The sequence below is a fragment of the Triturus cristatus genome, chromosome 11, assembly GCF_964204655.1.
Source record: "Triturus cristatus chromosome 11, aTriCri1.1, whole genome shotgun sequence".
NCBI lineage: Eukaryota > Metazoa > Chordata > Amphibia > Caudata > Salamandridae > Triturus > Triturus cristatus.
Genome location: NC_140594.1, coordinates 605,385,031 through 605,410,641, shown reverse-complemented (window position 1 = coordinate 605,410,641; position 25,611 = coordinate 605,385,031). Strand labels below are relative to the sequence as shown.

The window sequence follows — 25,611 nt, the reverse complement described above, 5'->3', positions numbered from 1 at the left end:
AATGTGGGGGCTGGGCAAGCAACAAAGCAAAGAAGGGGATGGAGGACAAGTGTGTAGAAGTTATAAAACAAAAGCGCTATGAGATGATCAGTGGAGTACAGTGCCGGACTGGCCGTAGCGGGCATCGGGCGTTTCCCTGGTGGGCCGCCAGGGTGGGGGCCGGTGAGGCAACACAGAAAACGGGTTGGAGGTAAGAAGAAAACACAACAGGAGGTAAGGAGGGAGCAGAAGGACAGGGCAGTAATACAGGACAGCACCAACTACAAAAGATGCACTCTGTAGCGTGCGTCAACAAAAAGAAAAAATAGCTCCCAAAAATGTAAGCAGTGTAAGAACACAAGTACTTGTGCCATGCTCTAGGGAAGCAAAAACCAATCGGGCTGGACTGTTCCCATGAGGCCCAGGGTCAGACTGATTTGCATATGGCCATGTCTGAACTGGGGTGGCAGAGTGGGCTAAAGAACGGTGATGGATCAAACCCAGATCTGTTGACTGGGTGTGAGTGTTTGATTGGTTCTGATGCTCCGTCCATCACCACCCCCTTTTGTAATGCTCTAGGGAAGAGCATACAGAAGAAAAGGACATTGGGACCGCAGCACTGACCAGTGGGATACAGGCAATTGAGATGCAGGATGATGCCCACAAATAGTAAGTAATGGGCAGCCTCCAAGTCCACTGAATAGTAGATAAAATGTCTTGAATAGACAGCGCATGCGCTGTCTAGGTGAAACCTAAAAAAGAGATAAAACTCACGAAACACAACAGATGCACAATACAGAGAAGAAAAGAACAAAAAGGAATAGTTGGCAGTGTACGGCACACAAAATTATGGATGTGTGAAGCCGTATTTTCTCTGAAAATCGTGACATGCAGTAATTTTGTGAACTAGTAATAGTGTTGTCACTTGCAAGGCACAGCTGTGTAACAGATTCATACACATGTAGAATGTTCACGAGTTAACAGTGCAACATAGTTTCAGAGTACTCATGACGAAAATGCTAAACAAGATATCCACCTGTACACAACATGCTTGTGAGTGACTGACACAACATGGTTTCAGAAAAGCCAAACATGGAGTGACTAGGTGTAGGAAAAGCAGGAAGCCCCCCTGCAAGCTGCAGGTAGCCAATAATGGGGATGCCACTATCAGACACCGACGTGAAAAACTGCACAAAGCCCTAATCAAGGTTTAGATGTTAGCATTGTTGAAAAGCTGTTACACAAGGTGGTGGTCTCCCAAAGATAGACTGTGCTTAGTTTTGCCAACAGTGTTTTAGAAGGTTGCCACTTTCTTTTCTCTGTTCATGCAGAAGCTCCTATTGTTATCTAAGATTACAGTGTTTATAAGGATGCCGAAAGAAGCAATCTGAAGATAGAGGGCGTCCTATTCTGGTTTCAGAATAATGCTAGCTTCAGGTTTATATAGGTCATCATCACCATTAATGAAACAAATGCAGTTACAAATGTTGTAACTCATTTTACAGATGAGTGTATACATCATGTTACTCTGACCTCTTGACAGAGACAACTATAAATGTTGTATCCAGAATTGGATGTGATCATGCAGTGTTTAGTTTCATTTCACTTTTAGATGTTGCTATTTATTGATACAAATACTGTGAGGTCGTAAGCCTTGCTTTTGGTGTGCAAGATATGGTTTGCCAGGCTGTTGTGCTAGTTATCGATTCCATGCCTAATCCTAATTTGCGAATTTCAGTGGCTTTTTGGGTTTAATTCATAATAACCATACAACCACTTTGTTTCAAAGTCATCCTGTGTCCTGGGCAACCCCCAAACGTTTGCTGAATGGTATTGGTGGTAACTGATTTTGACTGACCCTGGGCTCTGCCTAACTAGACCCAGGGGCAGTGCTATGCTGAAAGAGACACAGAGTACAGTTAAAACACCTACATACACTAGGGTACACAATGGTATTGTGGGGGTACCCCTGTGATTGGCATGACCTATCCTATAGGCCCCTGATATATAATAGGGCAGGGAGATTGAAACTTCCTAGAAGTCCCTAGTACCCTAGGGCCTGGCAGTTTAGAGGCCAGTAGCTCTTTTTGCACTTGCATGTGTGCACTGCTGAAGCCTGAGGTCAATTTAAAAGAAGCCCTGGGTGCCAGGACTGCTTTAAAAAAGGTAAATTGTGCCCAAACTCGACGTTGGGGTTTGGGACACTAAAAAATGGATAACCTACAATGTTTTGGCATATTAGGCACCCCCCGGGTTGCCCCTTGGTGTCACAGAGGTGGGGGGTCAGATATTTATAAGGTACACCCTTATAAAATTAGTTCTATATGCCCTGGGTTAAGTGAAATTTCACATTTCACTCCCCACATTTTGGTAAAGTGCTGCTCAAATTCGACTTCGATACTAGGAGCACTGTGGAGGGAGGATTTGCAATATTTCTACAGATTCAGAACCCCTAAAGTCTCCCCTAGTTGCACATGGGGTGTGGGTCCTGTAGAAATCAGTGAAGTACTTATAAAATATGTTTTTGTAAGCCCTAGTGCTGGAAAAATGGCCCAAGTATTTTTTCCCATTGCAAATCCCCTGCTACATAGGTTAACATGGTAGGACGTTATTGATTAATAACTCTTGATAGGAGGGCTAGAAGGGCAATTCAAAGACTTCCCAGAATGGTATTATTAAATCCAACAATATCATATTGTTGAATTTCTCCTAAAGTGTACATACAAAAAGTTATAAGACTTTCTTGTTTGTAAGTCCAAATTCAGCCTTCCAGTGGTCTGTCCTGATTGCTCAGAGTTAAGTGGATTAGCCAGGCTGCCTTGTAGAGGTGACAAAGAGCCCCTGGGGTTGGCCAGCTCTGCTGGAAGGGCAGTATGCTGTTCCATAGGAATGCCAGGCCAGGGGTAAGAGTCGTAAACTATGTTCTTAAAAGAGGAGAGCAGAGAACAGTCTCATTTACAACTCTGAGCTTCCCACTTTAGGCAGATGGTAGGATTAAGGAAGGTATGAGCAGATGCAGGGGGGAGAGTCTAAGTAAATTAGCCATCCAGGGGTGTGTTTAGCCAGCTCTTAGCTCCTTGCTGGAAAATCAGCCATTATGGTTTTGGAAGATTTGATGCACTCTGGGGCAAAATAATGCCACACTCTACAGGATGTGGTCATATCTTTGAGGAGGTACCCTGCTCCCATTGCTCAGAAGTGACCTCCTGCCTGACCCAGAGAACTTGGAATAAGTATGTGAGAGGGGGAGAGCCCTCCAGATCTGCTGCTTGAAACTACTGAAGCAATAAGTGCCCTGCTGAGAAGTTTTGCAGTGCAAGCATTTCTAAGGCCTGACCTCTGAAGACTGCACCATCTGAAACTACAGCCCTGTGGATTATGTTGCTGGAAAAAAAAAACTAAAGAGTGGACTCCATGAAAGCTACAGGTTAAAATAACTCAACTGGAACATCACCAACTAAATCTGCACCTTGGAGAACCACCAGTGGACTTGTAAGGGTTTTGTACGAGTGGATTGTGGGAACTGAAGTCCTCAAATGTCAAGGACCATCTTGGAGCTTCCAGACCCTTGGAGTGAGTTTGAGACACTCTGGGACCCCTTGAGGAACTTGAGGAAGAAGTTCAAGAAGTTTGGAGAACTTTGGAGCAACTTTGAAAAAAAGCTCTATTCAGGGACCAACTCAACCTGGCCAGCCAGGCCGCCTGCCTTCAACCGCGAGCCGGCCAAGCCAACCAGGTTCGTCCCGCTAAAAGCTCCATTGGCCCAACTTCCAGAGTTTGACGGGACTAGAAGAAATCTGAAGCCGGCGAACCCTCACCGGATCCGGCTACATGAAGAGCATCTAGAGACCCCGCGAGAAAAAGCTCCAGAAAAGTTTCTAAGTCCGCTCGTAGAAAAGGTGACTGGGAGCAACCGCGAATGCCAAGCCGCATGCTTTCCATCGCGTGCCGGCCTGGATTCCTGGGTTGTCCCGCTGAAGCGATCTTGAAAAATGTTCTACGTCTGCTCCAGGGAAGTTGACCGGGACCTCGTCACAAGTCAATCTGGCGAACCCTCACCGAATCCGGACTGGCTGGGAGCTTCGAGGGGCCTCGGGAAGAAAAGCTCCAGAAAAGTTTTGAAATGTGAAGGTAGAAACTGAGACTGGTACCTACCGCAAACTGTAGCCGCCCAGGGCTCCATCGCGGTGGGACTGAAACATTGACCCGGTCTATCGTGAGCAGGTATCACAATATGGTGCTATAATCTTCTAAGTTCTATATTCTATTACATCTTTGAGAATTCATATCTCCAGTTCCCCACATTGGATTTTTGTCGTTTAAGTGTCATTTTAAAGATAAAAATATTTCCTATTTTTATAAATTGGTGTTAGATTTTTATTATGTGTTGTGCCTTAAGTACTTACTGAAATGGTGTTTTTAAATGCTTTACATACCTGTCTTTAAAGTTAAGCCTGTCTGCTCGCAGCCATTTTACCAAGGGTTGAGCAATGGAATAATTTTCTAAGACCTATGCTGAGCCTTTACTGTGTTAGTGGCCTTATTGCCAGTGGCAGACCTACATTTGCCCCTACCAATAACCCACTTTCCAACACACTTTAATTGTTTTTTTCCAGTGATTTCTTTTTTTTTAAGATAAGGTGTTGAATAACCAAGGGTAACCGTAACTTAACTTTAACTTGAATTTTTTTCATAGTTTTAATTTAATTATAGACCTCAGCAGAGCTCCCTGCGGCCAGCTGCAGATGTGCTTGGGTTGCTACTTGTCCTTTGGCCATGCACAATGTGGTTTGGCCACAGGGCCAGTACTGCGCACAGGCCCTTCTCCACTCTGGTGCAAGGGCCAACCCGCACATGTGGCTGTGGGCCAAGTGAAGCAGTGGTGCACTGAATACATTCTTTCACTCCATTTATTTATTTTAGTATTTGTATATCTTATGCTGGATTTGCGAATCCTAAAACCCATTGAGGGTCCAGGTTCTGTGATTCCAGCACTGGATTCACAAATCTGATGTTCAAACTCATTTTTTAAATTATTATTTTATTGACACAGGGTTCCCTTGGGCACCCCACATTGGTCTGGAAGTCTGGGTAGCTGATCCTGCTCCCCATTCCCTCTTTTTTTATTTTCCCCACAATCAACTCCATGCATCAGGTTGGGTCACTGCTGCTGCAACAAAAACTTTTCTGTTATGGCAACCTGTTTGGAGGACACAGGTTTGCGAATCGGAGCCAGATTTTCAATTCTACAATGCACGACGGGAGAAAAAGCTACCTAGTGCCATAGTGTGACTTTATTCTTTGAGTTGGATTGGCAAATCTGTGGTGGTTCTGTGAATTAACGGTCCGGCTGCCTCAAATTTATTTTCCGGCACGGAACAATTTTTAAATACTAATTTCTCAAACTACTGAATGGACTTACCCCAAACTAATTAAAGGCACTTCTTTCAGTAAACCTCTGTTTACATGCCAAGTTTGTAATTTTCAGTATACCTCTGTTTACATGCCCAGTTTGTAATTCCCTCCTACCCTCTTTTTGCTGTATCGAGCAAACAGTCCTATGGGAGTTAAAGTGTTAAATATCACTTTTGCGACAAGTCTTATTTTTATGCCCTCAATTGATGGATCTGCATGAAATTTACCAAGAGGAACCTAAAAAGCATGTAATTCGGTTTTGGAAAGTTTCATCCAAATTCATTGAATGGCGCCAAAATTCAGAAAACAAAAAATGCATTTTCAGTGGAAAGTCTGACCTAACCATAACTAAGAGGCACGATCACTCTCTGTTATGAATATGAAAATAATTAACATGTATCTCTAATGTATGCTATATTTTTGTTTCTTAGTGGACATGAAATATGAATAACGGTGAAACTCATTATTCCATCCCTGGTTTATCCTAGGGGTGTGGAAAATTCGGATAATGTACTTTTTTGTAATTATGTGAAATTTCAGCAAAATGACACAAAATTATACTGAATTACGCAAAATGTAAAACCACCATTTGGTGCTATATTTTAGAGCGACACACATCCTCATTACCATAATGTGAGGACACGTTTCACAAAATGCAAAAAATACAAATGGCTCAAACAGCAGCTGCTCGCGTTCTGGTTGTTTGTGTTGCTCCTGAGCACTGTTGCTACTTTTTTTGCCATGAACAGCACATAATTACACAACGTGGAATAATAATTTCGGGAATTTCATGTAACAAGCGGAACATGAAATTACAGAAGATTACATCACCATAACAGAAGTTGTTCCAAGATCTAATTTACACCGTTTTGTTACTAGCTTCTGCCAATCACCTATGTGATTTAATCACAATGAGTCAATATGAGATAAATAGTTTGAAAAGTATTTTGCAGGGATAGCCATTGTGACAAGCTCAGAACACATTGACCATTCCAACTAACTCCTACTTGTGCTGTAGAGGTGTTTTTGCAATGATTTAAATCATGCATGTGCTACAAATCTCTTTGAAACTCACCTAGGGTGAAGTGAAAGTCTTCTAGAAGTGGCCTGAAGTTGGTGTAAATATTTAACCTATTCCCTACTGATTACCTCTGCTTTGACTCACATGAATCGAAAAGAATTTGGAAGAAAAAGAAAATTGATATGCATGTGTTAAAGCAAACCTGGTAGCACCTGTGGCTGTATGACCATCATTTCTACTTAATCTGTGCCCTTACAGAAAGAGGCAAACGTTAAGCAAATAAATCCAGCCTCACCTACTGTACTTTGTAGAGGTCAGGAGCAGGGTCTAGGTCTTTGGGCCACCCTGGTTTTTGCTGTGACATGGTTAGAATGATTGGGATATGGTAAATATATTTTGTAACTGCTCCAACTAGCTGAAAAATGATAGATATCCTGATCCACAATGTTTCCAGTTAAGACAAACATAGGGGGTCAGTATTTAGCTACAGCCAACACAGATTTCAGCTTTTGCTCCATAAGCATGTAATAGAAACCCGATTGCGAGCTGCAAAATAGAAGCAGTGCTGACCATTTTACCCTTTCATGAGTAGGGGAAGGAAAGCACATTTTTGCTGTTTGACTAACGAGGGAATACAGAGCGACCTATCTCTCCCATGTTGAGACTTCATTGTAAAGGTCTAAGTTAGAGTTTGGCAGATGGGTTACTCGGTACAAACATAGTGAATATTCTGCCTGCCTTATTGCGAGTGGATTTTATCCTACGCCGCTGGTAAACAAAATGGACAGGATCTCTGACAGAGTACCCATCATCTAAACTCTAAATTAGGGCCAAAGGCTGGAAAGGTGATCTTAATTTATTGCCTTGCCTGGTCATCTATTTTGGCATGTTCTCATGTCCTTTAACCTTTCAGTGTTCTAAAAGGAATGAATGGGAAAGCTGATCTATTAAGTCATGGACGTTTTTGCTGGCAAGTGCAGTTGAAAATTGGAAGTAAAAATGCCTCTTCTCTCTGCAGAATAATTTGCGGTCTTCAGTGGACATCTGTAGTACCAAGCCCACAGGGCCCACCATCACCGGAGGCTGTGGGACAGAAAGTCCTCCCGATGGTATCGGCCTCAGCGAGTCAGACAGGACTGCTGTCCTCACTTTAATAAGAGAAGAGGTAAATTGATTATTCTCTTATGGACGCATGGAAATACAAACCAGAATAGACTGATGAGTCAACCCAGCACCTTTTCATCCTCTCCCCCTTATCACATGCCAATCTCTTCCCAAACCATTCCATATCATCCTAATGTATCCACATTTGATCAGGCGTGGCCGGCACAGGTAGGAGCAGTGGGGGATAGGTATGATAAAATAAAAAAATTAATAAAACCACTTACCTTGCGCTCGCCGCATTGCCGAGTCGGCGATGCTGATGACACAAGGTAAGTGGTTTTATTTTTTTCATTTTATTTTACCTATCCTGTCGTCTGTCGACTTCCCCTCCCCTGGCCCACCGCACCGCTCTTACCTGTGCCGGCCGCCCCTGCATTTGATAATGCTTTGAGTTGCAAAGACCAATTATGTTCAGATGTAAGGAGTTGTGAAGACCTATTCCTTTGTTGTAACATACAACATTGTGCTGTGTTTGGAGCAATGAAAAGAAATTGTGCTGTGATTATTTTTTGGTGTTTAGGAAAAGATGATGTATGGATATGTCATGATGGTAAGATATGGATATGTTATGTAGATGTATCAGATTTTCAGGATGATGCTTATGCATAATATGTGGTATTGTGTTGATAGTGGATGTATTTGTGGTGTTTTATGGGCTTGGGTTGATTGATTTGTAATGTTACGAGTTTTGATGTAGCAGTAAATGCTGATGAGGTTATGTGGATGTAAGTTTTGTGACAATGTGGAACAATATTTTAATCACCGACTGTGTTTGGCTATGATGGTTTAGGGTGGTGTGATAAATTATGCCCATGTATGTCCATTTTTGGTGTTGCAGTGACAATGTGTATTGGTTTGTGACTAGCGTTGATTTTTAGAAGGTACTTTTCATTTTGTTGAGGCAAAGCCTAATACAGAGCATACGCTGCTCGACCTTCATGAGATATAATTTCAGGTATTTATATCTCTTGGTTCCTTTCATCTTTAGTTAGAATTGGTTGTTTGCTAGAATTCGATCCTTCTTTTGCCTTTCTTTTAATACTTTTTTTTGGTAAACAACACTGTGGAACTCAAATAATGAAAACAACCTCAATCAAGCACAAGTTCCCTGTCAGACTCTGTATCATAGTCTATTTGTTTTTTAAAGATTATGTTGTACTCCTATAATACACAGAAAAACTCACCATGGCGGTGATTAGCAAGCAGGTCTATGTCTGTGGAACAGGTATAGGATGCAAGACAAAATTAATGTTAACTTCTATGTCAATTCACATTTGTTCCTCTCAATATCTACTCTGCCCCTCAAGGAAAAACCCAGAGATGCTGAAAAATACAGGTTCTTCAGTTTGTTCTTTAGATGCATGCACGCCCCCTTTCTCACCATCGTTTTTGAACTGAGGTCAGGGAGAAATAAGAAACACTGGGTAAGATCAATGGGAGGGTCAACACGCAAGGCCAGCATTTTGTTTCACAACTTGTTCAGATTGACTCGATTGAATGCACTTGACTAATTTGTTGTAAAAATTAGTTTTTTATGGAATGATGCCAGCAGACCCGCTATTCCATTTCCATATCCATATTTTCTGTGATTGTTGCGCGCCATACGTCTTCAAAACATTTGTGGCGCTTAAAGGTGGTCTAACTGTATAGTCTGGTTATTGTGCTTGTTAATTAACATGGTGTAGTTAGTGAAGTATTTCATCGAGATTCAACTCCTATCCAACATATTGAAAGTCTGGGATGGTCCAGAAGGCTTCGTACACAGGAGTCCTTTTGGTGACGCTTTATCTTTCTATGATGTAGGACAAGGAAAAGTGTTGGCAATAATAGGATGGCCCTTCCTGGTGCCTCTGAGGATATTACTCATTGCATTTCTTACTTTGGTCCATTCTTGCATGTGCTCCCTGTTGATTTTGTCTTACATTTAATTCAACATCGTAAGATTTATAGGCATGTAAACTGCTGGATCCAGTAGACACCATAGTTTTGTAAATAAACTATTTTTCTATGAATTAGGAAGCTTCAGCTTACCGCTGAAACAAATGAAACTGCTGTTAGCAGAGTACACCATTTTTAAAACTGTCTAAAATATTCAGGTGGAAGCATGTTTGGGTCTACCTCTTATGTTGTACAGACACCATTCTGGTGTAATCTTACCTTCAGGGGCTTTGCGTTTTAGGCAATTTTGGCAAAGTGCTGAATCAATATATAAACACCTTTTACAGGCACATTGCTCCAAAATTAAGAGAATTTGTCCAGTGCCTCACATTTCTCAAAATCAAACAAGCATTGGCAAGGCACTAGGTCTGACATATGTAGATCTACTGGCTTTGGTGCAGTGAAGTGGAGAGGCATAGAGGGGATTTGTGTTGTGGGAAGTTGAATGGCGTTGTGTGACATGGAATGGCATTGTGTGGTGTGATATTGAGTGTAGTGGAGTGGCATTGAGTGGAGTGACGTGGAGTGGCATGCCACAAATCACTCAACGCCTGGTATGGGGGTAGTAAGCGCATATAAATACTATTACAATTGAGTAGAGTGGCATTGTGTGGTGTGGCATTGAATAGAGTGGTATTGTGTGGAGTGGTATTTTGTGGAGAGGAGTGGCATGGTGTGGAGTGAAAATATCTGAAGTGGAATTTAGTGGGGTTGCAGTGTGCAGTGTAGAGTGGAATTTTGTAGAATGTAGTGGCAGTGTGTGATGTGGAGTGTAGTAGCATTGTGGAGTGGCATTGTGTGGCGTGGAGTAGCATTGTGTGGAGTAGCAGTGAGTGATGTGGAATTGTGAGGTATTGTTTGGTGTGGAGTCTAATTGTGTGGAGTGGAATTATGTAGCATGGAGTGGAATTGTGTGGCATTGAGAGAAGTGCAATTGTGTGGCATTGTGTGGAGTGGATTGAAATTTTGTGGCATTGTATGGAGTGGTATTGTGTAGTATGGAGTGGAATTGTGTGGCACTGAGTGGCGTGGCATTGTATGGAGAGGAATTGATTGGACTGGAATTGTGTGATGTGGAGTGGAATTGTGTGGCTTACTGTGGAATGAAATGAGTGCAGTGGAGTTGTATGACATTGTGTGGGGTGGCATGGAGTGGAGTGGAATTGTGTGCTGTTTGAGGAATACTGTGGCATTGTGTGGTGTGAAGTGAAATTGTGAGGCGTGAAGAATCATTGTGTGGCTTGGAGGTGAAGTTAAGTGGTATTGTGTGAAATGCAGTGGTGTGTGCAATTGTGGCATAATGTTACATGCAGTGAAATTGTGTGGCATGGAGTTGAGTGGAATTGTGTGGTATTGAATGGAGTTTGAATTGTGTGCCATCATGTGGCATGGAGTGGAATTGTGTGGTATGGAATAGAGTGGAGTGAAATTGTGCAGTATTGAGTGGAGTGGAACTGGATTGTGTCACTTGGAATCATGTGGCATGGTGTGGTGTGCAGTATAATAGCATGGAACAGAGTGAAATGGTGTATCACTGAGTGGAGTGGAATTGTGTGGAGTGGAATTATATGGCAGTGTATGGAATGGAATTGTCTGAAGTGGAATTGTGTGGCATTGTGCAGAGTAGAATTGTGTGGCAATATGTAGATTGAAGTGGAAATGTGTGGCATTGTGTGGAGTGGAATTGTGTGGCATTGTGGGGAGTGGAGGTAAATTTTCTTGAAGTGGAATTGTACGACATGGAGAAGAGCAGAATTGAGTGGAGTGGATTGGAGTGAAGTTGTGTGACATTGTGTGGAGTGGCATTGTGTGGTATGGAATGGAACTGTGACACAGAGTGGAATTACGTGTCATTTTGTCGTGTGGAGTGGGGTTGTCATTGTGTGCATTAGATCAGAAATTTGTGGAATGTAATTGTATGGAGTGGAAATTGTGTTGTGTGGGGTGGAATTGTGTGGCATTGTTTGGCGTAGAGTGGAATTGTGTGGCAGTGTGTAGGGTTGCATGGTGTGGCATGGAGCGGAATGGCGTGGAGCGGAATGGCATGGTGTGGAGCGGAATGGTGTGGCATGGCATTGTGTGGCATGGCATTGTGCGGCATGGCATTGTGTGGTGTGGCATTGTGTCTCATGCACACAAATCTGTCACCCTCTCTCTCTCTCCCATCTAAATTGTACTGCAGCTGTCACATTTCACCACAGCTGCTCGGGTGGCTGTACTAAGCTTGTTGCAATGCTTAGGCAGGCTTCTGTTGATTTTTTTATTTTTTTTCAATGCATTTTTTAGGTTTGGCGTTAGCAAAGGCCTTTTGATTTTACTATAATTATACATATAATATATTTAAAATTATACATATAATATGCTTACTTAAGGGGGCTTTTAGCAACCTATCTACATCTGTTGTCATTCACATTTTGCTTCTTCCATCTACAGCATGTGGCAATGAGTCAGTCTACTTAAGCCAGTAGTTAGCCAGTAGAGCATTTTGCTCTTTCAGAAGGAGCACATCTGTACACAAGGTAGTTCTGTTCAGCGTCAATGTTTTTACTTTATAATTACTTCAGTATTGTCTTGTGTTTAAAGCTTGATATGATAGCAGGAGGCTTTTGATGTAAACATAGGGCACATTCAAGCTTTATCAGACCTCATTTGCTGCTAATTCTTTTGTAAATTCTTACCAAAGTGGCCTTATTTTTCATACTGCTGCTGTTTCATACCAACTCGCACAAACTGTTAACATAAGCTAAATAGTCCCTTCCTCTATCAAGTTCTCTCTCTCCATCAAAGGCAAGAGGCTGGCAGCCAATGCCAGAGCACTTAGCTTTTTTAAGTCTATGTTAGCCAAGACCTTTTGATTCTACTAAAATTATGTGTATAACAAACTTACTCATAGGGGCCTTCAGCCAGACTTCATCCATTAGTCTGTGGTTACGTCATTCACATTTTCTTCCACCCAGTTCAGCATTCATCAAAGGGCAATGTTAGCCCACTTCAGCCATTGACTGACTTCACTATGAGTTACCACATGCTGCCCTTTAACAAGGAGCACATCCACACACAAAGTAGTTCCCTTCAGTGCCAGGGAGTCTTGCTTTTTTGTGACACAAAAATGTTTTTTTGACTTTAGACCAAGTGTTTTTTTGGGGGGATTGATAAGGGCCCGTCAGTTTCTTAAACCATAATTATACAAACAAACATAAAAAAACAAAAAAAGAATTGCCAAAAAGCTGGTAGCTAATGCCTGACCTGTTGGCTTTGCCAATGCTTGCTTAAGTTTGTGGTTAGAGGTGTTTTTCTGATGAAAAAAAAGTCCAAAATATGCAAGTCGCATTAGAAATGAAAATGCAAGGAACATGAGTGTTATTTACTTGAGTTAAACAGCTAATGTCATCAAAAACATATTAAATTATAGCAATGAAATGCAACGTGTTGGACGTTCGAGTTGCACACTGTAGATATTACGGAAACAGCAGCATCTGCCTAATAATGATGCACCTCAGCTGTATCAAGATGATGTAGTGCATGAGCAGAGCAGGAAGTATATGAATAGACAAGACAGGTGAGTTTACAGGGGCATTGTAAGAATGGTAGTTAATTTCTGTGAACTGATTAGGAAAACATGGCGAAGGGGTGGGTGAGAGGGGAAGAGCATCATGGTCAGTGTGGGGTGGAAGTGGAAGTGGAAGAAGAAATTGTACCTCAATCACAGAGCGAGAAGAGGATGGATACTAATAAAGAGGAAGCAATTAGTGCTTGGTCCAAGCTCTACAGAAGAAACCGGAAGTGACGCCTGCCATGCACTGGCCAATAAGGGACAATGAAGCCAACAAATAGTAAGCAATGGGCGGGATCCAAGTCCTTTACTTTAAACAAAACTCCTCTCAGTTAGTTCATGCACTGTGAGCAGGCTAGACCTAAAAATGTGTGACTGTGTCTGCAGTCGTCATTTTTTATTTGTCTCAGTATCTAGCACAAAATAGCTTCTTTTATGATTTAGTAGTTTTAAAAAAAGTTTACTTAGCACCTTCATTTGCTGCAAGTGGGCTTTTATCACCATCTCATTAGGCAAGATATTTGTTTGTACACTCGTAACGCAGAATGATTTTTGATTGTGGTGGTTTTTTTCCTTTTGGTGTGCCATTCTACCCACTCTTGGCTCTATCAGACTTAAAAAGGTTTGTTTTACTCCATGGCTTACTGATTATACTCATTCATAGGGTTTTACTGGAAAACCCCCACAGTTGAGTGGACCAATAAGTGGGTCATCTTTGGAAGATAGCGACTGAAGAATATTGTCTTAGCTTACGGCTGCTGTTTGATATGGTCCAAAGGAAACCTTTTGATACAGTGTTCAGCAAGGAACTCAAAAGATAATGATTCATTATGCTTTTCAAGCATCGCTTTGTGCCACTTTTCAGCTTTTTTCGCTCATCAAGGATAGTTACCTCACCAAGAAATTCTGCTCTTACCATTGGCAGTCACAGAAATCATCAGGAAGGTGATCCCTTGCAGAGGGGCTGTTGTTAAACAGATACCGGTTATTACAACAAGGGGTTGGGCCTATACCTACGTCCAAACTTGGCCACCTTAATACTAAGGGAGAGAGGGGGGGTGTTTTGAACGTGCACTATTACGTGATACCTTCAGAACAAACCACCTTTAATCATTAAGTGGTTGTGGTGCTTTTATTCCACCTTTTCTTATTTCATTCAAAGTACAAAATGGTTCAAAATTTGATTCATGTCATGGAGAAAGACACTATACAACATTAATAACACCAAATAAACATTGACATGAATCAAATGTCAAACCATTTTGTACTTTGAATGAAATAAGAAAAGGTGAAATAAAAGCACCACAACCACGTAATGATTAAAGGTGGTTTGTTCTGAAGGTATCACGTAATGGTGCACATCCAAAACACCCCCTCTCTTTCCCTTAAACAGATACCAGCATAATTTTATGAAAGATTGAACCTTTAACTGCTCTTAGACTGGCTGCATAACATTCTTTTGAGGAGCTCCAAAAAAAACGAAGGGCACATTAGGAATGATACTCAATATATTTGTTGTACTACTGAAATGAGCTACTGAGCCAAGAACTGGATATAGTGAAGTTTGGAAAAATGAAGTCTCCCTCTTGAATAAGACCCGCAACACAAGAAACGAGTTCACTGCCTGCTTGACAGAAGTCGCTAAATAGATTACAACTAACTGTCTCAAGCTCAATGCCAAGAAGGTCAAAGTAGTGATCTTCAGCAAGAACACCTCTCCATGGGACTCCGCTCTGGGGTAGGACAAACTCTGACCCACATCCAGCACCTATCCAGGAACTTCAGAATAAACACCCTTTATGCTGGGATCACCAAAAAACTCACTAGAAGTCTGCAAACCACCCAGAACTCTGCAGCCATACTCACTCTCTAACTCCCACACAGAACTCACATCATAACCATACCCCAAGGAGCTCCACTGGCTCCTAATACACAAACAGTAATTTCAAACTCCTCTCACACACATTCAAAGCATTACACAACTTAGGTCCCACCTACCCGAACAGTCACATTTTCTTCCACCAACCACCCAGACATCTCTGCTCCTCAGGACTCCTACTTGCACACATTCCATGCATACACAGAACCAGATCAGGAGGACAAGTGTTCTTTCATCACTCCTAAAGCTGGGAATGGCAACCCACTTCACATCAAAACCTCCTCCTCTCCTTGAATTACCCAACAAGCTAAAGACCTGGCTTTTCAATTAACCAACTTACCATAGGCCGGGTTCAGCACACCAACCTGCTCAGCGCCAGGATACCCTCACAGGTGACAGTCCACTCTACAAATACACATAACATAACCACTGTGTGATACACAACTACATTGTCCATAATCCAGAGCAATTCTAGAAACATAGAAAGGGCTAGGTAAGTCAGGAACTTCACCTATAAGTGATTTGATAGCCTGATAGTGTGTGCACCTCATTCTATTGTTTTGGACTGTGAGGTTGTGGTAGAAATGTTGTAGACATACTTAACTCCATCTGCCAAAGATGAAAATCCTGACAAGCTATGACAAGAGAAGGAATCTTTTGTTATCTAGAAAAAGACCTTCTATCTGTAATTTACTTATCTTTGACTGTTTGAGGTACACTACATTCCTCTTACCAACCAGCCTTCCTAATTTTAGGTAAGCTACAATCCTCACATAATTTGCCTCTTTATTACATTTTGTACACTCCTCGTATACCTAGTCTTAGTCTGTGCCCAACTGCCTTCCACAGACTAGGATCCACCAAAATGCCAACGGTAGAGGGAGTAACAATTTACCCGTTGACCTTAATGACATCACAGGAAGTGATGTCACATGACCTTAGCCCTGGTGACATCACAGTTGACATTGCTCAAATTTCATTATAAATGCATGGTTATTGTCAATTTTAGATGCCACTTATATTAGGGTGCTGACGTGATATGACAGGGGAACACTTTTGTTTCTCTGTGTAAAATATTTTACCACATACTGTCATGATTTAATAGTTTCCATAGTGTATAGCCCAATTAGAAATGTATTGATAAATCATAGGGAGAGGAAAAGGGGATTTAAAAAAACCCAATAGACGTTGTGTTCACTTGTATTAATTGATCTAGACAATATACTGAATATGAACTGTTATTGTTTTAAATTATTTCATACTGTTCATACATTTTCATTTGTTTTCTTTTGCACTAACACTCAGGCGTAGCACAGATGTGAAGGGTTTATTCAAACATATAATTTTTCATGTATTTACAATAGTGGAAAATGGCAACAACTTGTTTAAAAATGTGTTTTACTTCATTTTTTAAATTTAATCAGAAGATTGCATATTGCTCTGGTGAATATATTTATTGTACAAAAACTAAAGTGTAATGTTCTAGTGAAATATGCAGAAAGTAAACAGTGCACATCAAAACACTGTTTACCTTCTTGTGTTGTAGTGGCAGCTGATAATCACTGAAAGTGGATGGCCAAAATACCTGCCATGTTGTAATCAGAAAGGAAAGAGAGTGAGCTAAACCTCTTCTAGAAAAAGTTGGGGATTCACCAAGATGCCCACATGAGAACGGAAAATACCTACCGTTGTGTCAGAACCAGCATTTGTCAGGGGTACACCCCATATGCCATGGGTGACCCTTAAGCCAGAAATTACAGACAGTATGCCAGTGCCAGAATTGTGTGCCCTTCATATACCATAGATGCCTTTATATCAAAATCTACCTCTAGTATGTCAGGGCCAGCATTTTTTCATGATTCCCCTCCCCCATATGCCACGATTGTCTACCTCAATGCCAAAAATTACCGTCAGTGTGTTAGCACCACCCCTTTTCCATGGGTGCCTCCATTTGCCAGCTATTACAGGGAGAGGATGTAGCCTTGCGGTTAGAGCGATTGACCTCGAAGCTGGGGAACCAGGTTCAAGTCTCGGCAAGAACGCTCAACATCCTGTGATTCTGGGCAAATCACTTAATCTGCCTGTGCCTAACAAAAATTAATGTGTCCATCTGTAATGAAACTGGTGCTCATGTAAAGCGCTCTGATCCCCGATTTCTCAGGTCTAGTTTGAGCGATCTAAAACACTTTAATAAGTAAATAATGACCTCTAGTGTCACAATGCCAGTCTTGTCCTGCTGAGAATTGCCACCAGTATACCAGTGCCAGCATTTGGCCAGGCGTGCCTCTATAACCCAAGAGATATCTTCAGCATGGCAGGATAAATAGCAGAATTGCACATTCTCACCTACCAATCAATCAATCAACGGCCACTTATAGAGCGCACAGCAACCTCATCAGAGGTGTCTCAGCGCTGAAATAAAAACAGATGGAAAGACTGAGAAGCTCCAACTACTAATCCCTCAGCCTGAGGAGCCAGGTTTTTAAAGCCTTTCTGAAATCATGTTCCTTATCGAACATGCACAGGTTGTTGGGCAAGGCATTCCGGAGTTTGGCGGTTCTTACTGTGAAGGGCCTGCCTCCTTGTCAGATTTTTGCAAAACAATTGACATTGAGGAGACGCTGCTGAATGGATCTCAAGGTCCGCCCCTGACGATATAGACTACTCCTTGACTTGAGGCAGCCTGGGCCTTTGCCATGATAGGCTTGAAAAGCAATGTTGAGTGCCTTAAACTCAATCCTCTGGGCCACAGAGAGCCAGTGAAGCTGTCTCAAGTGAGAAGAAATGTGCTGGTGGAAAGGGACCCTATGGATTAGCCTTGCAGCCACATTCTGCACCATCTGTAGCCTGTGGATCAGATAGCGAGGCAACCCCAGGTAGAGACAGTTGGCATAATCTAGCTGGGAGGAAGCCAATGCATGGACTGTGATCCTGCAGCACTCTTCTGGCAGGAAACGGAGAACTTTCCTAATGGTTCTAGTTTCCCAAAACAGGCTGTGGAAATATGCCAGACTTGTGTCGTATGGATGAGGTCCTTCTCTCATCCAACTCCAAGATTTTTAAGTGAATCCTTAGGTGTGGGTTGGGGGGGCCCAGCTCCCCCGGCCACCAAAGGTACAATTGAGGAGGAGATGCTTGATTGAAAAACAAGACCTCGGTTTTGTCTTCATTATGCTTCAAGCAATTTGTGTTCTTCCAACCGGCAATGTCCTGCAGGCATTCCTTAAATTTATAGAAAGCTGCAGAGGAATGTAATTTAAAAGAAAACACCAGCTGAGCGTTGTCTGCATAAGACACTACCTTCACCCCCCACGTGGAAATCAGAGACACCAGAGGGGCAAGGTAGATATTAAATAACAATGGGCTTAAGGCAGAGCCCTGGGGCACTCCGCATATAAGTTGCTTGACAGGTGAGGAGAAAGGGCACAGGAAAACCTGTTGACCATGGTCTAAAAGTTAAGACCGGATCCAGGCAAGCACCACTCCCTGTATGCCAGTATGTTTCAATCTTTCCAGCAGGATTGAATGAGACACAATATCGAATGCTGCGGAAAGGTCCAGAAGCACAAGCATAGCAGCAGAGCCGCTGTCCACTGAACTTCTCACCGAATCGGCTGCTTCTACCAACGCTGTCTCAGTGCTGTAGCCTGACCTGAACCCGCCTTAGCCCTTTCTAATTTGATAGAATACTTTTATGCCTATTTTGCACAATATATGTTTAGATTTCGAACGCCACAGGAATCATACTAGATTTTTTAGAATGACCCGATGAATTTATAATTGACTTTTTAAGACTGACTAAATCCCCTAAAAAGTTTTATATAAGACTCTACATTATTGAAATGTACCAGAAGTCAATGTTTATTTGAACCTCAGTACCAAAGCAACCAGGTGTTGGAAAAAATCCTTGCTCGAAATAAAGGAGTTGATATTTATCAAGAAGCAGTAACTAAGTGGGAAAACAAGAAGCATTTGTGTTGTCAATAGAAGTCTGGAGTAAAGATAATAAATAGAATTTCTCTGTGCCTAGAAGTACTAATTGGCAGTGAATTCAGTTTTAGGCAAAGTGGTTGGTTTATCGAACTCCACAATTCCTTCATGAGATCAATCAAGGGCTGTCGGGCCAATAGTTCAGAACTGAAGTAACAAATTGGTCCCACTAATATGGCACTGTGCAGCTCTTCGAGACTTTTAGGACACAATTTTTCAGTATCTTAAGCTGACCCTGGAAATACAATTTGTACTCTGTGCCTCATTGGTGCTATTGGGAAATAACACCATATTAAATCAGACCCCACGATATCAAAAATTGATTCATGTCTCAATGTTGCTAGCTAGAGCCCTGTTATTGCAAATGTGGAAATCACAATTAAACCCTTATATTGGAGAGGGGTTTGGGAAAATGAAACCAGTAAGAGAGAAAGTATCACTATGTGCCAGCCATTGTGGAGTTATTGTAAGGTTTAATAAAACGTGGACCCAATCCATGCTTGTTTAAAGGTTCAGATGGACAGGGTTTGTTGAGTACAGAAGATTATATTGATGGTTATTGTTCCTGGGGTGTAGCAATTAAAGGGTATTGAATTTAGGTGGGAAAGTATATATACTTTGTATATTGTTATGTATGTGAAGTCATGTTCAAATAGGTCACTCAAGGAGTTTCACTTTTAATCATGTTTTAATCTGGATCTCTGATTTGAACAAAAATGTAAACAAAAAAAATGTTCTCGCTCATAAGTTCAGTCACACTCGTTGATTCTCATTTATTTGTACTCATTCATTCTTAATGTCACACTTACTCTGACTCACTCATACTTTATCACAATCACTTGCACTCACTCTTACTCTCACATAGTATCACATATCCTCACTCAGTCTGATTCACTCACTCACTCATTTTTCCTCTTACTCTTTCTCGCTCACACACCCTCACACTCCCTAGCACTGCTTCACATTCATTCTGGTGGTGAAGTGTGGCTCAATGATTAGAGCGGCAGACCCTGATGCAGAGGTCTAGCCCGGGACCAGCGTTCAATTCCCCGCCTCGGCAGGTCTTGGGCTCAAAAATTCCACGGACATGATAATTCTCGCCTCGGTGCCTATTCCAATCATGGAGTCCCACTCTGCAACTCTGGGCAATAGCTTGCTTAATCTCCACAACGGCCCCCACAACGCTAAGGATGCCTGGCCTCCACCTTGGGGGTGCCCAGGAGTGGACGCCTCACAGGGAAAGCCAGGATGGATTCCACAGCGGTATTCGTTCAAGCGCCTTGAGACCCTTGCGGGTGAGTAGTGCGCTATACAAGTATCAATTTACATTCTTACTTATTCTCACTCACATTCGTTCATACTCACTTACTCTTAAATCCACACCTTTTCATCCACAACCTGTCACTCTCTCACTCACTCTATCTCACATGCGCTCACACTTATGAGTAGAAAGCTATGCTTACACGTCCACATGCTCTCTCTCGCATATACACACTCAACTGCACGCACGCATACAACATGTGTAAAATCATTTTATGTTACCTCACCTTCCATCGACAGTCACGTTCCAGGTCTTGGTGCTCCATTTTTATTACACCAATAGTGAATAATCCAATATTATTCTCTATAGGTGCAATAACAATGACAGGAAACACGGCGACATAGTCCCTGTGTTCTTGGCCTTTATTTTGCTATCTCTGAAGCCATGGGTTGCAATAACCGGTGCAGATGTCACAAGGGGCAAGCCGAGTTGTGACCCCCAAACAACGTCCATGATCCTACAATGTTATCCTAGCATGTTACCTCATCCTATTTCTCCGGAACAAGCATTTTCGTGATAAGCAACATTATATTAATAATACGAACACACCTGGGCATCAGTTCACCAAAAGGTCCGAGGTAGCGTCAGGCTTCCTTCAGCTGCTGATGATGTTACAGGCTGGACCCCTTGTCCCTCATTCTGTCCGAAACAGATTCCTATGATATTGAAGCATTAGGAGAATGCCAAGGAGCGAAACAGCGACAAACGAATGGGGCTTTTTTGCCCTGCTAACTTTTTTGTCTGGATTATCCCTAAAACCAGCGGTAGCAAGTGGAGCTCCAGGGAAACCCAAGGCGAGGCAGGGATTGCTACCCCTGTCAATGCCAACCCCTTACTGGCGTTAATTTGTACATTCATTTACACATTCCACGGGTGTCCCAAGCCACTTTTCTTCAGGGTGACCAAGTCATTGCACTGCTCTTCCCTGTCCCTATGTATTACCATACTGAAGCTGATTAACAGGTCTTTCTTTTATTGACAACGTGCACATAACAGTTCCGAATACTCAGTTACAAAAGGAAACCAAAACAAAAAAGTAGACTGGTTTCAATTAGTACCAGTGCAACATGCGTGCATATCTCCGAAAAGAGGATCAAAGGCCTAATACAGACTTCCGTAGCTTTGGCCACGTGTCAGTTACCGCTTTGTGCTTCTCTGACCCCATGTTGTCAATATGTTGCTACTCTCCCCAACTGTAAGAGAGCCTTCTATTTACTGGAATATGGAGTCTCTCTTCTCACTGCTGTCCCCTCATTTGGCTGCTGTGCCATGAAATGTTTTGACTAAAATATTCTAGCATAGAGTTTGGGCTTGGCCTCAAAATATGATTTTACCACTGCCGAAACCAAGAGATCTATTTCATGCGTCTTTCTCGTTTGCATCACCTGACCAGAGACAACATGTATTTGTTGTGACCTCCAATGGCATCTCTTGTTTGTCCTTTCTATTCACCTGCATTTTAAAGTGCATCAAATGTGATTAATTTTGCGTAAAACAGCACAGTTATGCTCCCCTAAACTTGCGGGGATGATTAGCAAGCTTCCTTGTTGTAACTCAGCATATCGAGCACATTGTTTTCCACCGAATAAAGGCCTCTTTGTTATAACCATCTTCACTCATCGCCTAACAGCCCCATCTCTCTGTGCTGCATGCACCCAAGCCTCATGTCTTGTTTTTAGGTCTCACCTGGCGTGGGAGCGCATGCGCTCCTCTCCTGCGAGAGCTATAGTCATGAGTCCGTTTCAAGAAGGGGACTCAAAGCCCCGCCCCTCATTTTCATTGGGTAGCGTCAGCGTTTATGTTAAATGCTGGCTTCCGGTTGCCTCCCTTTGGCTTTTTGTTCCGGCCCACCTGGACGGGCTCACCTGCATTACGGCTGTCGTGACGAAGTTTCTTATCAAAAGCTGATTGGGCCGGACAAAAAAGGAGACATGGCGCCGCGTGGTTTATTTATTTTTGCATCTCGCTTTCACTTTAAAGTCAAAGCGCGATGCAAAAATAAACGGCGGGTGCCTGCGTGTTTATTTTTGCATCTCGCTTTCACTTTAAAGTGAAAGCGTGATGCAAAAATAAACGGCGAATGCCTGGTGAGCGCTTGTTTCCTTTCCAATTCACTTTTGGAGGCTGCTTTTATTTTGGTTCCCGAGCTCACTTTCTGCCCCAATACTACCCTGGTTTTATTTGTCACAGCATGTGATCCATTCCCTCATAGCCCAGGTAGGACGGGTGACCCACACTGTGTGGAAAAGGAGACACTGGCATTGGAAATACGCCAGGCTGATGCCCATCTCAGACTAAGGGTAAAATAGGAGCAACTCTGCAACTCATATGAAATAGAAGTTGGCACACACGCACAGAGGATGACACACAGGAGGATGACACACAGGCGCATCCCGGGGCAGATCCGGACTGGCGGTAATGCTTTACTGGGGTGCTGTAATATTGTGTTTTTTAATAGTTGCCTGGGCTGGTCTTCCAGTTCTGAACTGTATTCAATGCACGAAAGACCAGTCAGTGATGTGAACTGGAGTGCGCCACGCGCTTAAACCTGTTTCAACTGCAATGAGCCTGCAACGCGCTAATACCCCATTCATTATTGTACGTGCCAACATATAGAAGACATGAAGGAGACAGCGCTGTGTTGCCCTTTGGGTTGCATTGAGCATGGATTTCTTTTGAACACAAGTATCGAGAAGTTGGGCACTAGTATAATTTTGCGAAAAAGAGGTTGCCTCCTTAATTTGAGTTGCGTGATTTTGAGCTTGTATAGTGCCTATCACCAGCATGTAGTCGGTCTCCAAGGGAGGAAACAGCGCTGCAAAAAGATGTTTTTAAAGATATGAAATACATAGATTTTTCTCGTGTCAAGTGGAATTGCCTTTGTTTGCTTTGCTTCAACAAACAGCTGGCGGGGTGTACTTAAAGGTGCACTGAAAGCAGGGCCAAGGGATGTTTTAACTGCTCTGTGGAGGCAGAGAGCACTCGTGTTTGCTTTGCCCTGTCATAAACAGGGCTAGCCTTCAGGTGAAGAGGCGGAGGGCCGGGGGGGGGGTGGGGGGGGGAGGGATGCCAGGGCAGATTTACACCTGTCCTGCAGCCTCGCCTGACAGCCCTCTAGGCTACAGAGCCGGACACTGATGCCAGATAGTCTGGGAGCCATCAGGTTAACTTTTCAGCCACAGGGGAGGGAAACGAGATCACAAAAATTGATCCACAACACATTTCAAGCCTCATCTCTGGCCCAGCAGTCTGTGCCGTCTAACCTGCTCCGCCCATCCTCCCCGGCTCCATTTAAGACAAATTTCAGGGCTTCAGCGACTGAGGGCTTTTGTGTGTCCTGTCACTGGTCCATGTGTGCTGTGAGTGGTGACGGAGAGCTGTGTAGGACGGCAGAACAAATAGCATGGTTTCGGGGCGCCTAGGTGTGATGCGTCTATGTGGGAGGCGTACCCTAAGAGAAGGAGGAGGCCTTTAGTTCCGGCAGACTTCGGGACCGCCTGAGGAGGCACATGATGCGGGGGGCGGGGCTAGATTGACAGACACTGTCCAGATGTCTCAGGAATCTGCGCCCATCTCGTGTACTTTGAAGCCCTGTCTGCACAGAGGGATCTTAGAATTTCCGTTGTGTGAAGACCTGTTGACACCTATCGGTGTCCCCCCTTCCCTGGTGCAGGCTGTCTTCACAAGTGCCTCTTCGGAGGCTTTGAGTTGCAAGAACTCGACCCATTATTAGCCGCTTCCTGGTCTCTTATGCTATTACCTCGCATGCCCTCAACCATGTTCTCACACTCAGCCCTCAATCCATCATTGCACACTCTTAAACAGCTCTCAAACCCTCAGCCATTAACCCACACTCTTAAGCAGCTCACACACCTTAGCAATTAGCGATGCACTCACACTTTGGTGACCCTGCGTTTTGCGTTTTTATGTCATTGCCTCACAATGCTTCAACTATACCCACCTTCTAAATTGGTCAATGACCTTTCATTCTGACATCTTGCCCCTGAAACCAACAGTAGCTCTTGCCTTTACAAAAACACGGACCATGCTCGCACACTGACTTACACCATGTCCTCACTACCAGACTTAACATCAGACTCAATTCAATTAAAATTCTTTATTCAGATGAATAGAATAGGCCATAAGAGTACATGATATCAAAATACGAATAAACAATATGACAATAGTAAGAATCCAAATTTACGTTAATTTAATAAAAAAACATTTAAAAGTATGATTACATCAGTGCATTTTATGTCTCCGAGTTCATTGTATGACCAAGTAAAAAAAACAAAAAAAAAAAAAGCAAGTACAGACACAAACAGAAACATGGAACAGATACATAATTATCAGGCAAGTTAGGAGGAAAAAACCCTCGAATAGGGTCTGCCATGTGCTCCTAGCTAATGCTAAAAGAACAAAACAAAGACACCTCGATCTAATACAATGTGACAAAAGGGGGATTAATTGCAAGCACGTTATCCAGCCATAGTTTTTTTGGCCCAAATGGCTGCTTTCAGGAAAGCACACAGGGAAAAAGAAATTTCGTATGAGCTTAAAAACTGCAAGTGGTGCAAGGCTACTCTACACTGTCGAAAACCTAGTTTGCATAGCAAAGGCTGGATAAAGTGCTTGCGTGCTAGACTGTACAATTTGCAAAAGAACAAAGTCCAAAAGTGATTGTGCAGATTGATAATCACAAGGGCAGATCAAATATGTGTTAACTGAGAAATCGGGGAGATTTCTAAACAAGCATTGAAAATGCAATAGGTCTCGCCTTTGATTAAGTTAAACCCATTTGCTTTGCTAATGGTATTGTATAGCAAAGCAAATGGCTTAACTTAATCAAAGGCGAGACCTATTGCATTTTTAATGCTTGTTATTTTCTTGCTTTAATGTCCTGATGTCAGGCAGGATAACGCCAGAACTGCACAAATCCCACTGATTTTACCCCATTTTTATATTAAATCAATCTGTCCCAAGATTAAACATTTTCCTTTTTATTTGCCTCACCTCGACTTCTGGCTCAGGTTAATGGTGCCTGGCATCATATCCTTACACGTACTTAGTTCTCTTGTATGTGCTGTCTGGTTGGTTTACATGCGGGCTAGAGTATGCAAAGACGTTGCATTTGATTAACAAACATCTTCTGCAATAGGTGGGCCATAATTCCCAGTGCCTGTCATCTATGACTGAGGCCAAATTAGCACTAGTAAATTTTGGAAAACTTTGACTTATGCACCCATTTGGCTAATAAGGCAAAACGACGGTGCCAGTGAGCAAAAACGGAGGGTCCTTCTTGAAGTTGAAGTGGTTTGTGTGGCATGTGTGATTTGCAACTGGTCGAGTGG

The 25,611-nt window shown here is 42.7% G+C and overlaps 1 protein-coding gene across 16 annotated transcripts in view; it reads left to right on the top strand.

The window, feature by feature from the left end:
- The window catches only part of TACC1 (transforming acidic coiled-coil containing protein 1), a 622,392-nt gene that overhangs the window by 543,362 nt on the left and 53,419 nt on the right, over positions 1 to 25,611 (top strand). For 12 of the 16 annotated variants that reach the window (XM_085633924.1, XM_085633923.1, XM_085633913.1 and 9 more), the window contains one exon: positions 7,434 to 7,580. The exons of the other annotated variants lie outside the window; for them this stretch is intronic. In XM_085633924.1, the coding sequence (XP_085490050.1) occupies positions 7,434 to 7,580 (147 nt within the window). The remainder of the gene's footprint in view (positions 1 to 7,433; positions 7,581 to 25,611) is intronic. 16 annotated transcript variants of the gene reach the window in all.